Source organism: Exophiala viscosa (assembly GCF_022695815.1).
Source record: "Exophiala viscosa unplaced genomic scaffold EDD37scaffold_1, whole genome shotgun sequence".
Classification (NCBI taxonomy): domain Eukaryota; kingdom Fungi; phylum Ascomycota; class Eurotiomycetes; order Chaetothyriales; family Herpotrichiellaceae; genus Exophiala; species Exophiala viscosa.
This window is the reverse complement of record NW_026944353.1, coordinates 1,872,615-1,886,023: the sequence shown is the minus strand read 5'-3', so window position 1 is coordinate 1,886,023 and position 13,409 is coordinate 1,872,615. Positions and strand designations below refer to the sequence as shown.

Here is a 13,409-nt window from a genome sequence, read left to right as displayed (position 1 = left end):
TATGGATCGCGTCGCATGTTCCGAGGCTATCGACGGAAATGATGGCCTATTACAAGGTACGTGGCCAGCTGCCAGTCGTCAACGCTGGGGACTTGTGTGGAACTAAATGGTATACAGGTAGCCTTGAAGACTCTGGTGGATGATATCGCCGTCCTGGCTGGCGAAAAGTGTCTCCTCAAGTGTATCTCCGAGCTTTTAACGTCTCGCATCGTCATCTCACTCAGTGATGTCCAGGTATCAGCTATCGCGGCCGAAAGCGACAACACCCGCGCGGAACGGGCTCGAGCCGACAAAGAACACAAGGTTCTGACCAAAGCTCGGGCTATACTCAGGAGACTTGACCAATCTCGCCCAGGGGAAGTTTCTGATCCTGAGAATGACCCCGACTTGTTTCCTCTTGCACCCACGTCGAGTAATGCGAAGATGGTTTCCGATGTCTCCAGCGATAAGTCTGCTCCTTCCGGGACCACCAAATCCATCGAGGAACCCTTGAATACTGTTCACCAGGACGCAAACAAACCGCAAGCTGAATTGACGACAGATTCGCCAATCTGGTCGACTCACCAAATTTGTCGGACGAGGACGGCCTAGTGAAGGACTCTTTGGTTGCTCCACGAGCGGCTCCCGATGAGTTCAACTGGGGAAGCCCAACGTCAGCCTCAGAACGAAGCAAGAAGCAATTGAAGACCTTCGATTGGAGCGATTGATGACAACGCCAGCATGCTATGGATGATCGGAGTACAGCTAGATATGTTCCAACTAAACAAGCAAGCCAGGTTTATGCAATCGACACTCTAACGATATTATTGCAGCAGATATAGGAGCTGTATCTGTTTTTGAATCTTCCTTCGGACTTCCTTCTCCTAGTGATGTTGCGGTGAAGGCGCCGTGAATCATCCTCGCCAAAATCGATGAGGTCGTTATAGAGCAGCACACTTTGGGTATCCAAGTCTCATCTGGAGTTGGGGTAGACTTTGTACTCTGTCTTTACTGATTGCCGCCAAGAACCGCGGAAAAGTGTAGGTCCGCATCCGCAGATTTGACAAGCTGCGCGCCGGATCATCTAAAATATCTCAATCCCTCAATGCACGACTAATTCACCACCAAGAGTCTCATCATTTGCCCAATCCACAATGCGCAATAGAGCCACAACACGGCTCAAGTACTCGCCCAAAAGAAGTCCCCAAATACGGCAGAGTTGGAGCAAATACAATCTCTACAACCTTTCACGATCACAGCCCGTATCGGCATACCCCAACTTCTTCAAGACGAAATGGACTGCCAAAGCCTTGACACGCAGCTATCATGGCGAACAAGTACGAGAGAAGCAGTGGGTGCGAATGTTTGACAGACGCATCCGAAGTGTGATTCCAATGAATGCCGACTACCTCGCGATAAACGACGGCTCTCTTGAATCGGCTGGCCGAGGATCAGGAGTAGAAGAAAAGCAAATCACCAGGCGCACACGGGGAAAAGAGCCTAGACATGATCCCGAGCGAAAGCGAATACCCTATATGCAGATGACTTATGCTCCGTTGGAACGAAGATTGGACACTGCCATCTTCCGGGCATTGTTTGCAAGCAGTGCCCGTCAGGCCAGACAATTCGTCGTTCACGGAGCAGTCAAAGTCAACGGAAAAGAAGTGAGTAACATCCAAGCGATCAGCTTGGTGCGCCGGAACTGACTCAAACATCACAGATGCGATATCCCGGCTACCTATTGAACCCTGGAGACATGTTCCAAGTCGTACCAGAACGTGTCATGTACGCCACAGGCGCACCGAAAGTCGTCGAGAAAGCCAAAGCTGTTGCAGAGGAGGATGCAGAGAATACCGATGCGGAGGCCGCGGAGACCACGTCAGAAGAGGTGGAACAAGAATCTAAAACAGAAGTAGAAGAGGATATTGACGTCGACCAAGATCCCCGAGAGGTGCTCAAGGCGCTTCAAACACAAGCCAAGTCTATTCTGGGACAGAACAAAAAGGACCTGGGAGCGAAAGGAAAACAGAACCTAAGAGCATTCTCCAAGGCGGTCCGACGCCTGCTCTCGAAATCCAAGTCGTCTACGATGCCCAAGAACGACGCAGAAGCACAGTTCGCAGAGATCCAGCAGCAGCTGAACATCAGGCGGGAGAACCAGGTAGCGGGTGCAACATCTCTGCCCTCCGCGAAGGACGCAGCTACTTCTTCTGAGAGCGCAGAGACGGCTGATGCGGCTACCGAGCCAGAATCACAGCCGCAGACTACCATACAAGAGACCAGCCTGTCAGACAACGACTACAATGAGCTCTTATCTGCCTTGCGCACAATGAATGAGAATCCCGTGGACGAGTCAAAACCCTACGCTACCCCCTGGGTGCCTCGAGACTTTATGAGCGCATTCGCCTTCATCCCTCGGTATCTGGAAGTCAGCCACAAAATCTGCGCAGCCGTCTATCTGAGACATCCTGTCGCAAGACCAGGTCTGGCTGAGGTGCCGACACCTTACAACGAATATACCACCAGCAGTGCGTTTACATGGTATTTGAGGAGGTGGTAATGGAGGTCCTCGACTGTACTACTTGTATTATGTTACGTCCTTTGCGCATAGCGATTGGCGCTGGACTTAGTCACGAATCCCCCCAAAAGAAGATGTAGATAACATTTCTGTTCGTATATCTTGGAGCCTCGGCCCAGCCAATACATATATTGGTTGTGGGTGATCTAGAGTTTATTCATCTGTATATCTCTGTATCACAGGAATTCTACAACAACGGGTTCGACCGATACTCGGGAGCCGCGTCGCCATTGACTTCAGGCTTCTTGGCCTGGTTCTCCTTCTCGATATTGGGTTCATCGTCCTCGAGGTCTGCAAGGTACTTCTCGGCCTCGAGCGCTGCTATACATCCACTTCCCGCGCTGGTGATGGCCTGTCGGTATCTCTTGTCCTGGACATCGCCTGCCGCAAAGACACCCGGAACGCTAGTGTAGCTTGTGCCAGGTTTCGTCGCGATATATCCGTCTTCGTCCGTTTCGATTTGACCCTTGAAAATCGCCGTGGCGGGGTCGTGGCCGACAGCGTAGAAGAGCCCGTTGGCTTCCATCACTTCCTCTTCATTGGTGGCCACGTTCTTGATCTTCAGGTGTGTCATGAGTCCTCTGGGCTTGTTCTCACCTTGGACTTCTGTGGCTACGTGGTTGAACTTCACCGTGACTTTAGGATTTGTGAGGAGTCTGTTTGCCATGGTCTTGGATGCGCGCAGTTTCTCTTTCCGTACCAATACCGTGACGTGCGAGCCGTATTTTGTTAGGAACATGGCTTCCTCTGCTGCGGAGTCACCTCCACCGATGACTACTAGGGGCTTGTTGCGGAATATAGGTACGGCGCCGTCGCAGACTGCACATGCGGAGATGCCGTTTTGCCAGTATGTCTCTTCGCCTGGTAGATCTAGCCTCCGCGCGTTGGCACCTGTGGCAATGATGACTGCGTCGGATGTGTGGGCTGGTTCGTCGGTCTCGCTGTCCTCATATTCTCGCCACATTCGGAACGGTTTTGACTTGAGGTCTACTCGGGTTATCGTCTCGGAGATTATTTCTGTGCCAAATCTCTGAGACTGCGCCTTCATCTCATCCATAAGTTCCATGCCGCCGATGCCTTTCGCGAAGCCTGGAAAGTTCTCAACGTCTGTCGTTGTCGTGAGCTGACCTCCCGCCGCGGTACCTCCTGCCAGCATGCCCTCATACATGACCGGTTTTAGTTCTGCGCGGGAAAGGTAAATTGCTGCTGTGTGGGCGGCGGGCCCAGAGCCTATGATGGCGACTTTGGTGTGAGGAGGCGCCATGGCGCTGGTCGCGGAAGAGAACTTGGCTACCGCTGGCGACTGTGGCTTCTGCTGGAAGATTGATGTAGCGGCCACCGAGAGACTGAAGGTGGAACGAAGAGGAAGCTGGGCTGCGCGTCGGCGAAAAGCTGAGGAAAACAGTTTGGCGGGTCGGACGGGATGGGTCTGTGTAAGTCGAGTGTTTAGGGCTCGAGGGGACGCAGGCCGCAGACTTGTTATATACGCAGCAGAAGAAAAGCAATGTCAGTTGAGGGACGGCAGCAGCATTTGCCCAGCACAATTGAAGGGCTTTGACAAATCGTGCAGCTGGAGGATTCGAAATACAGTAAATTGAAATAGGCCGAGTTACTTTTATTGGTGGGGTTGAATTCAGGGACCCTCGCCGCGCACCAACTCAACTCGCACAACCACTAACTTAGTGAAATGGTGAACCTCTCGGGCTGCTTAGGTAAACGCAAGGGGCACTGCACCATGAAAGGGGGACTGCAATGCTCGTGTCACCAATATTGAAACAAAATCACGCACTCGCACCTCAATGATTACAGCATCAACTTCCAAAAAGACTTCTTGACCGAGTCCGAGCGAGAGGCTCCAAGACTTGTCGCGGAGGAGATGGGGAAAATCAGAGATATCGTGCATGCTTTGTTCAATCCAAGGATGGTGCCTGCCTTCGTGATCTCGTTGGACGCTTTGGGAACAATCTACAAGTTCCGCGAGCCCATCTCCAAGCAGTACATCAGAGTTGCCCAAGAATGTGGTGTGCGTGGTAGTTTGGACCCTGCCGAGCTGGACAAGGCCTTCAGGTCTTCCTTCAAGCACTACAACGCTGAATACCCGAACTACGGCAAGGGGCAGCTCGAAGGTCCTGAGGAGTGGTGGACAAAGGTCGTGAATCAAGCTTTCGGTGACCTCGTTGGCCAGGATAAGATACCTGGGGAGCTGGGGACTAAGCTCTACCATCATTTCTCATCTGGCGCTGCATACAAGCTATACCCCGATGTTCAACCCTTTTTACAAAGTATTCGTGCTTTGAAGAATCGATACGAGCAGCCTGGCGGTCCGCTTGTCCTAACTGGGGTCGTCACAAATTCAGATCCTCGTGTCCGACTGGTGCTGCAAGACCTTGGACTTCAAATAGGGCCTTCAGAGCCTGTTCGCTTTGATGTAAGGAGCATGCACGCGAGGGCGTCAGCTCGCAGCGACCCGATGCAGGCCATGGTCTTTGAAGGCTTCTACAATCCTCGAAATGACTTCGACTTCCTCTGGACAAGTTACGAATCTGGCCATGAGAAGCCAGACGCCAGAATCTGGCGCTCTGCCAAACATTCCATGTTACCTATGATGCCAATCGCGCGAGCAGACGCTCTATACATAGCGTCAACGGAGCCTTCTCAAAGATCTACTGTCGAGGCTATGAGGCAGAATCTTGACTTGACACTTGACTTTAGAAAACTGATGTGGATTCACATTGGTGATGACTTTTCTAAAGATTATGTTGGAGCCAAGGAAGCAGAATTGAATGCTTTGCTGCTGAAACGGGATGAAGTCTCAACTTTGCTGCACAAAGATCATGCTGTTGACGACGACGCCGAGACTGTCACATCCCTAGGAGAGGCAACCATGGTGCTGAATATGATGGCTCAAGAACATTTTCGCGAAGTTCGATCGTGAAAGGGGCAGAGTCTGCACTTGTTCCCAGTGATGGAGCTATGCGGCACAAAATCAAGGACCCGTCCTGACTGTCGCCATGTCGACATGTTTTCATATCGCGTCATCTGGTGATTTATCGGAACTGTAGCCCTTGCCGGGTCGCAGGCGTAGTCTCCAAGAACAGCCAGGAGCACAGCATGTCACCTAGACAACCTCAACGACTGCTCGGTTTCAAACAGTATCGAGCTCCTCTTAGTCGAGACGAGTGATCCGGAGGGGTTTACAATCCAAAAGAAGACTGGGGTGCAGTATCCGGAAGGGCAGGATGTTGATGGTGGATTATGGAGCTTCTGCTTTCCCATGACGTAAGCGGGGAGGTGTATCACCATATCTTCACCTCAACAAAACCATCCCACGCTTCTTGAATTCATTCCACGCTGGGGTATATTGCTCGATCGGCAGCTTGGCGGCTTGACATGATTGCTCACATCTGGAAATGGTCCGTTTTGCCTTGAGAAGTCTAAAATCCCAGTCACTACGTCCATCGATTTGTTCAGCACCACAACTATTTGGTTGGACTGCTCTCAAGCCACCATCAGCTGGGATGGCCACCAGCAAAGGAAAGTACGATGACTTACCACTGGCCAACCATGGCCCACTCAAGGTGCCTCTTCATGGACGGCTGCTTCTTGACAATCCTTTCTACAACAAAGGCACATGCTTCACGGCACAAGAACGTCTTGATTTTGACCTTAAAGGTCTGCTGCCAACCAATATCCAGCATCTGGATGATCAGGTCGAACGAGCCTATCAACAATACAGCAACCAAGGCGATGACTTGTCCAAGAACACATTCATGACCAGCATGGCTGAACAAAATACCGTCCTCTACTATAGACTAATCCTGGACCACATCAAAGAGATGTTCAGTATAATCTACACCCCCACCGAAGGTGATGCCATCGAAAACTACTCCCGCATATTCCGCAGACCCGACGGCTGCTTTTTAAGCATCAAGCATCCGGATGAAGTCGAGGAGCGACTGAGCAAGTTCGTGAGGGAAGGCGAGGCCGACGGTGGTGTTGATTACATCGTTGTTAGTGACGGAGAGGAGATTCTTGGGATAGGTGACCAAGGAATTGGCGGAATTCTGATCAGTGTTGCTAAACTGGCCCTCATGACGATCTGTGCCGGCATACATCCCGATAGGACTCTTCCCGTTGTCCTCGACGTGGGTACCGACAATGAAAAGCTCCTCAACGATCCTCTGTATCTCGGCCACCGCTTCAAACGTCATCGTGGAGAATCGTACGATGATTTCGTCGAAAGATTCGTCAAGGCCGCGAAGAAGCTCTATCCGAAAGCATACATACACTTCGAAGATTTTGGTCTGACCAATGCAAGGAGACTCCTCGATAGATACCGAGACCAAACAGCAGTTTTCAACGACGACATTCAAGGTACCGGCTGTGTCACTTTGGCTTCGATCATGGCCGCTTTAAGTGTTGCCAAGGTCGACTTGAAGGATATAAGGACGGTCGTTTTCGGCGCTGGGTCAGCTGGAACAGGTATCGCTGAGCAAATCCAAGCCGCTATCGCCACCGAGGCAGGAAAAAGCAAAGACGAGGTGGTGGGCCAGATATGGTAGGTCTTCACCACGACTTGTTGACCACCACGCTTTCTACTGACACTTGTTTACTATAGGTGCGTCGATAAACCTGGGCTACTGGTCGACTCAATGGGTGACAAGCTTACCATTGCCCAAAAACCGTTTGCTCGAAAGTCATCCGAATGGGAAGAAAAGGACACCAAATCCTTACAGGCCATAATCTCGGAAGTGAAACCGCACATCCTGATAGGCACATCCACCAAGCCAGGTGCCTTCACTGAAGACGTCGTCAGGGAGATGGCCAAACATGTGGAGAGGCCAATAATCTTTCCTCTCAGCAACCCAACGCGCCTTCACGAAGCCAAACCCGAAGATCTCATCAAATGGACCGACGGAAAGGCTTTAGTCGCGACAGGATCACCATTCCCGCCAGTCAAGCATAATGGCAAGAAAGTTGAAGTCGCCGAGTGCAACAATTCGGTGTGCTTCCCCGGCATCGGACTAGGAGGTGTTCTTTCTCGGACAAAACTCGTGACAGACAAAATGCTTGTCGCCGCGACCGAGGCACTCGCCAAAGAAGCGCCCATCTTCAAGGATCCGAGTAAAGGACTCTGCCCCGACGTGGACGAAGCCAGACCAGTGAGCGTCAAGATCGCGGCAGCTGTGATCAAGACGGCCGTGAAAGAAGGCCTCGCACAGACGGATAATATTCCTGTGGATAATGATGAGGATCTGGAGGAGTGGATCAAGGCTCAGATGTGGGATCCAGTGTACCGGCCATATCAGAAAGCATGATCAGATTCCATGTGGCGGGTCCGTTACAGCCTAAGATCCGAGTCCAAGGTATTGGGAATCCTCTGGCTCCGTCCTTGTGAGAATACAGGGATGGAAGGGCAGGGATAGAATTGACTAGCAAGACGCGCGGCGTTGAGGGTTTTCGTGCTTCCGCAGCCGCCTTCGAGCACTTCTCAGTTGCTCAACTAGGTGGGAAATGCGATAGATGCTGCTTTCTTGGGGGGCAAATAATACGAGGGATACTGCATGTTCAGAAACTTAATTCCTCCATGGCTGATACCTGTCTCTTCTGGATACTTTTGAGTATAGGAGACAGCGACTACCATGCATCGATATTGATCACGCCGACTGTGACGCTGTTGTTCTCACTAGGCGGCAATAAACCTCCGCCAGCAAGCAACAATCCTCTGTCCCAAAGTTGGTCGTGAACGATCCTCAGACTCCTCGTGTAGCTTACCCTCTCACCCGTAGCCCGGCTTTCCCATGCTCCCACATCGCCCTCGGCCTTGTTGACAAAGACATCGCTCAGCGTCCCGCAGCTGACGATGAGCATATTTTCCTTCTCATCCCAGATCACGTACGGACTGCTTGCGGGTACTGTTCCACCTGCGGTCACAATCGGCTGGCCTTCCACTGCGCCGAACGCGATCGGGTCGCTGCTGATCTTGTAGAAGACTGGAAAGGTGTAGTTCACAGGCAGAACTCCGTCGACTGGCCCTCCTCCATACTCGTACGTCATGATATACTTCTCCGCAGACGCGATGTGGGCGACGACAGGCATGCCCGGTCTCGAAGTGTAATTCGCGTATGCGACGTCGGTGACAACTTCGCTCCAAGTCATACCATCGCTGGTTGTTTGGTGCACGAGTTTCTGCCCGTGAGCAGGGTCGCGCTGGTCGGAGTAATAGGCGATTAACATGTCGTTGTACAGCATGAGGAATGGTTCCCAAACCGGAGTCAGGCCATTGTCTGGAACTGCTTCGCCGCCCTTGGCGATACTACTGACGAATGACCATGAGAGACCGCTGTCGGTTGAGACGTACAGCTGGATATCCGTGGAGTTGAGATCCGTGGGGATCGAACTTCCCGCCAGAAAGATCGTGCCTGCTTTCCAGTTTGACCAGTCATGCGGCAGGACGTACAGGAAGGGCTGGTACCGTAGGCCATAGTTGTTGCCGGAGGTGTCCTGTACGCGGGAGAGCTCGGCCCATGATGCACCATAGTCGGTGGAGCGGAAGATTGGGAAGTAGACTGGTGGAGGCTCTGGTGAGTAGTTCTCCCAGGTCGCAAGCAGAGACAGGTCAGGGAGTTGGACTGTGCGGGCGTACAATGTCCCTGGAACGGTGTAGTTGGGTGGTGACTGGAAGACGGTGTTGTTGTTGAAGTAAGTGATTGCGGCTGTTGAATCGTTCTGCCAAACTGGAGTGGCTGCGGTCGAGGTGAAGAAAAGCGGTAAGGAGAACAGGAGTGAGTACTGTTGCAAGAGCCTCATTTTGCCTGATGGATAGAAGCGAATGAGCAGACCCTGGAGGTAGTGCAGCCATTATTCTCGACGGACTGTGGGTATATATACTTCTCATGATTGTCCTGCGTATGGACACGTCGTTGAGGGGACCAGTCAGGAAGCATTCTGAAATATCTGCCGAGACCGGCTGATGCAACTCCAGACTTACCATCATCTCCGCATATTTTCAGGTGTTTCTCCGGATTTTCCTGAGACAGGAAGACACCTACCGGTCGATCCTGACCCCGGGCGTGAGGCAGAACTGGGCTAACGAAGACTCCATGAGGTCTCCACCGGACCTGCCACAATGGGCAAATGTCCGGTGATGAAGTCACTTCAAGGAGTTGTTGCTCGCCGGGTTCACATTACGTGCTTCAACCAACGAACACAAGAGGTGACGGGTCACCTCGTGCAATTTGACTGGCAGCGTCTGCTACTATCGTGACGGGAAAGGATGACTTGCCGCAGAGTATGTTGTAAGTAGTCAAGAGGCAGTCCAACCAGGTAGGTTTCTTCCCGGCCTTTTGTCGGTTCCGACTACCGAGGTTGTGTGGACGTCACCGCGACGTTTAAAGTCGTCTTCACGCCGCATGAGAACTTCACTTCACTTCATCTCTACAGGGTCACCGTCCGAGCAATGGCTTCAGAAGAGGTCTCGCCTTCCGTTGACACACGGCAGCCCTCCGAAGCCCTCGAGCTCGATGATGGCTATGTCACCGCGGAGCTTGAGGCATCCAGTCTCCCTCCAACGGATGGTGGTGTCGCAGCATGGCGGCTCCTACTCGTAGCATTCGTCTTTGAAGCTCTGCTCTGGGGCTTTCCACTCTCTTTTGGCGTCTTCCAGAACTACTACTCTAGCCTCCCCGAATTCAAGGGCAATCGTTATATCTCCGTGGTCGGCACGATCGCATCAGGGATCTCATATCTCGGAGCTCCCTTGTCTGTGCCTCTGGTGAGGCGTTTCTCAAACTACCGGACACAGATGATACTGGTGGGATGGCCGCTGTGCATTGTTGGATTGATTGCGGGAAGCTTCGCGAACCGGTTGTCGACCCTCATACTAACCCAAGGAGTTATGTACGGCATAGGCTTCATCATTTTCTACTATCCGATCTTGACCATGGTGGATGAATTCTGGGTGAGAAGGAGAGGAATGGCGTACGGGTTCTTGTGCGGCGCATCTGGGGCATCAGGTGCTGTCATGCCATTGATACTGCAGGCGCTGCTGACCAGGTTCGGGTATCGAACCACACTCAGGGCTGTGGCCGTGGCGCTTGTCGTGCTGACAGGACCTTTGATTCCTTTGCTTCGGGGCCGACTTGGACCGCAAGCTAATAGGAGCCTGCGAACAAGTTGGAGGTTCCTCGGGAAGCCACTGTTCTGGATCTACAGTCTTAGCAACCTCTTGATGGGATTGGCTTATTTCTTCCCTTCGCTTTATCTCCCATCTTACGCAACGGCGGGTGGTCTCAGTGTATCAAACGGAGCATTACTGCTCACAGTCATGAGTATTTCACAAGTTGCGGGACAGTGGACATTTGGCTATCTTTCCGACAAGAGACTGTCGCTCAATACTCTCATGACAGTCTCCCTCACGGTTGCAGCTACTGCGACCCTCAGTACATGGGGTCTTGCGCGCTCCTTACCTCCGTTAATCATCTTTTCACTATTGTATGGCTTCTTTGGCGCAGGCTATACGGCCATGTGGGCGAGAATGGTCTCTGCGATTGACGCCGAACCTTCCGCCCATCAAGCCATGTTTGGCCTCTTTTGCTTCGGAAAAGGCGTGGGAAATGTGTTGGCTGGTCCGATAAGCGCCGGCCTGCTGAGAGCATCTTCTGGCACGGCTGGGTATGGGCATGGAATGTACAAACCGGTCGTGATTTTCACTGGAGTTTGTCTGCTTCTCAGCGCCGGCACCCTCATCGCAACCAAATGCAATTGGAGAAAGTGGCAGGGAGCATGAATTTCTAGCGTTCTTGCTTTTGATAGCTTTTGGGGGCTTTTCGGAGCAGCCCCTATCGTATTGGCCGGACTACTAGTATGGGTCCCATTGCAGATGCCTTACCAGCAAGTACCAGCAGTGGCCCTGTTCTGGACAACAAGACACATTGCTCCCTTGCGGCCTCCTCCTCTCCAGCCTTGCTCGCGTCTGCAGCTGCACAGGCTTGGTACTTATCACTTTGTCTGACGACTCGACCTCCGCAAATCGGAGTGCATTTTCCTTGGCTACGTGCGCATGGTGACGGGCTACCGTATCCTGGTTGGACCGACAAAGGAAATCGTACTTCATCGCCTTTGGGACTACCCTGACCAGCAGGTTTGTCTGGTCTGAAACAGGCTCCGAAAGCACGGAAACGTGGCTGACATCCCAGCGTAACCAGACTGCTTAGCATCACAGCACTCTTAGCCTTTGTGCACGGCTTTGATGCATGCGATGCCATTCCATCTTGCAATTTGGCCCCGTAAAGGGCGCGCAGCACAGGGTCAAACCGCTGTCTTCCCGTCATTCCCTAAGCCTAGAAAGAGCTTGCCCAGCCCCGGCCGAGGGATGGAACCAGCAATCCCGCACTCATAGCGTTTCGATCAGCGACAAGAAATGCGATCGGAACCCCTCAGCATTGACACCGACGGCAACTCGACAATTAGGAGTTGGTGGGTTGGGAGTTTCCAGACGATCCGCAATCATAACACCTCGCGCTTCACCGTCACCAGTGATGATCGAGACAGCCATGTCCTTGTACTCGCACAGGTCGGGTTTCGACACGACGGCCACAGCCAGCGGGTCGTGCATGGGGATTGAGTCGGTCTTGGGTCTGCCAGGGAAGCGGACAGCCTGGTAGTCGATGTAAGTAATGGTGGCATCTCCGGCGAATTGGGCAAAACTCGAGGTTGATTTCTTGAGTGCTTCGGCATCCGCCATGCGTAGTCGCACTTGCAGAGTGCAATCAAGGCCGATCCAGCGCTGGGGAATGCCGGAGCGCAAGACGGTGCGCGCAGCCTCGGGGTCCGAAAAGACGTTGAACTCGCCGGGCTTGGCGCGAGAGTACATGGTCCCCAAGAAGATGCCGCCCATGATGACGAGCTCCTTGATGGCCGACTTGATGCGTGGTTCGAGTAGTAGGGCGATGGCGATGTTGGTGAGAGGTCCGATGGCCACGACGGTGATCTCGCCTGGATTGGCCATGATGTGCTCGACGATAGCCACGGGAGCGTAGCCTGGGTTGGGAGATCGTGCGGACTCTCGTAGGGCGACGACTTTGTCGGCTGGTGTGCGTTTCAGGTCGGTATGGATGATGGGCGTGGCTGAACCACGGACGAGGGGCGTGTCTTTGATACCCAGTCGGTTGAGAAGGACGCCGGTCAGGATGGTCGCGCTCTCGACGTCAGTATTGCCATTGACGGTGGTGATCAAGTCGAGCTGGATGTCTGGGTCGGCATGGGCGAGGGCGAGGGCAAAGCCATCGTCGACGTCCGCGCCCGCGCCCATGGACAAGTCGGTGTCGAGAATGATACGCGTTGGTGCCATGTTGGGAAGGTCAAGCACTGTACTGAGGAAAAGAGGTGGTGAGGACAACGACGTGTTGTATCTTAGACTTGATGAGTTTGTTGTCTTCTCTTGGGTGCCGTCATCTACATTGGATTAGGAGTTTCTTCGTAGCTCTCTTCAGCCTTTTCTACTGTGCAGTGGGAAGTAAATGTGGTTGAAGTCGTCGGATCGTCGGCAACATGGCATTATCCCACTGGCTTCTCCGAGTCCCTATACTTGGATGGGCACCGCTCATTAAAGCTTGGTGCCCCCAGCCAAGGAATGACCCGCCCATAGATCCCCATACAGGTCCCGCGCGTGGTGCCTATGTTCCCCTATGGGGTGGTATGCTCTCGACTGGTCAACTCGTGGGCGTGGGCTTCCTTCAGATGGCTACCGATCGCTTGGGTCGCAAGGTCGCCATGCACATTACTTGGCTTGCACTCGTAATCGTAAGTTCTGGCCCTTTCCTCTTCGATCTTGACTCGGTCAATCACTGAC

The 13,409-nt window shown here is 52.9% G+C and overlaps 8 protein-coding genes across 8 annotated transcripts; 5 read left to right on the top strand and 3 right to left on the bottom strand.

The window, feature by feature from the left end:
* Nucleotides 1-41: 41 nt before the first annotated feature.
* EDD37DRAFT_603998 (uncharacterized protein) lies at nucleotides 42-591 on the top strand (the record flags this gene model as incomplete). The annotated part of the gene is made up of 2 exons (XM_062814698.1): nucleotides 42-56; nucleotides 118-591. 2 exons carry the CDS (start codon nucleotides 42-44, stop codon nucleotides 589-591), a joined length of 489 nt encoding a protein of 162 aa, XP_062674977.1.
* A 381-nt stretch (nucleotides 592-972) lies between these two features.
* Nucleotides 973-2,642, top strand: EDD37DRAFT_36410 (uncharacterized protein). Its single transcript, XM_062811900.1, has 2 exons — nucleotides 973-1,643; nucleotides 1,700-2,642. The coding sequence occupies exons 1-2, from the start codon at nucleotides 1,134-1,136 to the stop codon at nucleotides 2,537-2,539; spliced, it is 1,350 nt and encodes a 449-aa protein (XP_062674976.1). The 5' UTR covers nucleotides 973-1,133; the 3' UTR covers nucleotides 2,540-2,642.
* EDD37DRAFT_36435 (thioredoxin reductase) lies at nucleotides 2,381-4,206 on the bottom strand. The gene has a single exon (XM_062811904.1). It carries the CDS (start codon nucleotides 3,819-3,821, stop codon nucleotides 2,745-2,747), a length of 1,077 nt encoding a protein of 358 aa, XP_062674975.1. The 5' UTR covers nucleotides 3,822-4,206; the 3' UTR covers nucleotides 2,381-2,744.
* Nucleotide 4,207: 1 nt separating this feature from the next.
* EDD37DRAFT_36404 (uncharacterized protein) lies at nucleotides 4,208-5,730 on the top strand. The gene has a single exon (XM_062811898.1). The coding sequence runs from the start codon at nucleotides 4,434-4,436 to the stop codon at nucleotides 5,490-5,492; it is 1,059 nt and encodes a 352-aa protein (XP_062674974.1). The 5' UTR covers nucleotides 4,208-4,433; the 3' UTR covers nucleotides 5,493-5,730.
* A 345-nt stretch (nucleotides 5,731-6,075) lies between these two features.
* On the top strand, nucleotides 6,076-7,875 carry EDD37DRAFT_559422 (malate dehydrogenase; the record flags this gene model as incomplete). Its single annotated transcript, XM_062813791.1, has 2 exons — nucleotides 6,076-7,115; nucleotides 7,176-7,875. The coding sequence occupies 2 exons, from the start codon at nucleotides 6,076-6,078 to the stop codon at nucleotides 7,873-7,875; spliced, it is 1,740 nt and encodes a 579-aa protein (XP_062674973.1).
* Nucleotides 7,876-7,930: 55 nt separating this feature from the next.
* Nucleotides 7,931-9,554, bottom strand: EDD37DRAFT_36393 (uncharacterized protein). Its single transcript, XM_062811896.1, has one exon. It carries the CDS (start codon nucleotides 9,365-9,367, stop codon nucleotides 8,195-8,197), a length of 1,173 nt encoding a protein of 390 aa, XP_062674972.1. The 5' UTR covers nucleotides 9,368-9,554; the 3' UTR covers nucleotides 7,931-8,194.
* A 399-nt stretch (nucleotides 9,555-9,953) lies between these two features.
* On the top strand, nucleotides 9,954-11,381 carry EDD37DRAFT_36355 (major facilitator superfamily domain-containing protein). Its single transcript, XM_062811888.1, has one exon. The coding sequence runs from the start codon at nucleotides 10,017-10,019 to the stop codon at nucleotides 11,343-11,345; it is 1,329 nt and encodes a 442-aa protein (XP_062674971.1). The 5' UTR covers nucleotides 9,954-10,016; the 3' UTR covers nucleotides 11,346-11,381.
* A 431-nt stretch (nucleotides 11,382-11,812) lies between these two features.
* Nucleotides 11,813-13,391, bottom strand: EDD37DRAFT_36368 (Inosine/uridine-preferring nucleoside hydrolase domain-containing protein). The gene has a single exon (XM_062811891.1). The coding sequence runs from the start codon at nucleotides 12,906-12,908 to the stop codon at nucleotides 11,952-11,954; it is 957 nt and encodes a 318-aa protein (XP_062674970.1). The 5' UTR covers nucleotides 12,909-13,391; the 3' UTR covers nucleotides 11,813-11,951.
* Nucleotides 13,392-13,409: the final 18 nt, after the last annotated feature.

What these genes read in the sequence shown, in the direction of transcription:
- EDD37DRAFT_36435 (XM_062811904.1), bottom strand. Translation starts at nt 3,821, where the DNA reads ATGGCGCCTCCTCACACCAAAGTCGCCATCATAGGCTCTGGGCCCGCC.
- EDD37DRAFT_36404 (XM_062811898.1), top strand. Translation starts at nt 4,434, where the DNA reads ATGGGGAAAATCAGAGATATCGTGCATGCTTTGTTCAATCCAAGGATG.
- EDD37DRAFT_36355 (XM_062811888.1), top strand. Translation starts at nt 10,017, where the DNA reads ATGGCTTCAGAAGAGGTCTCGCCTTCCGTTGACACACGGCAGCCCTCC.
- EDD37DRAFT_36410 (XM_062811900.1), top strand. Translation starts at nt 1,134, where the DNA reads ATGCGCAATAGAGCCACAACACGGCTCAAGTACTCGCCCAAAAGAAGT. An exon ending in TCAAAGTCAACGGAAAAGAA is followed by an intron (nt 1,644 to 1,699) that starts GTGAGTAACATC and finishes CAAACATCACAG; the next exon opens with ATGCGATATCCCGGCTACCT.
- EDD37DRAFT_36368 (XM_062811891.1), bottom strand. Translation starts at nt 12,908, where the DNA reads ATGGCACCAACGCGTATCATTCTCGACACCGACTTGTCCATGGGCGCG.
- EDD37DRAFT_36393 (XM_062811896.1), bottom strand. Translation starts at nt 9,367, where the DNA reads ATGAGGCTCTTGCAACAGTACTCACTCCTGTTCTCCTTACCGCTTTTC.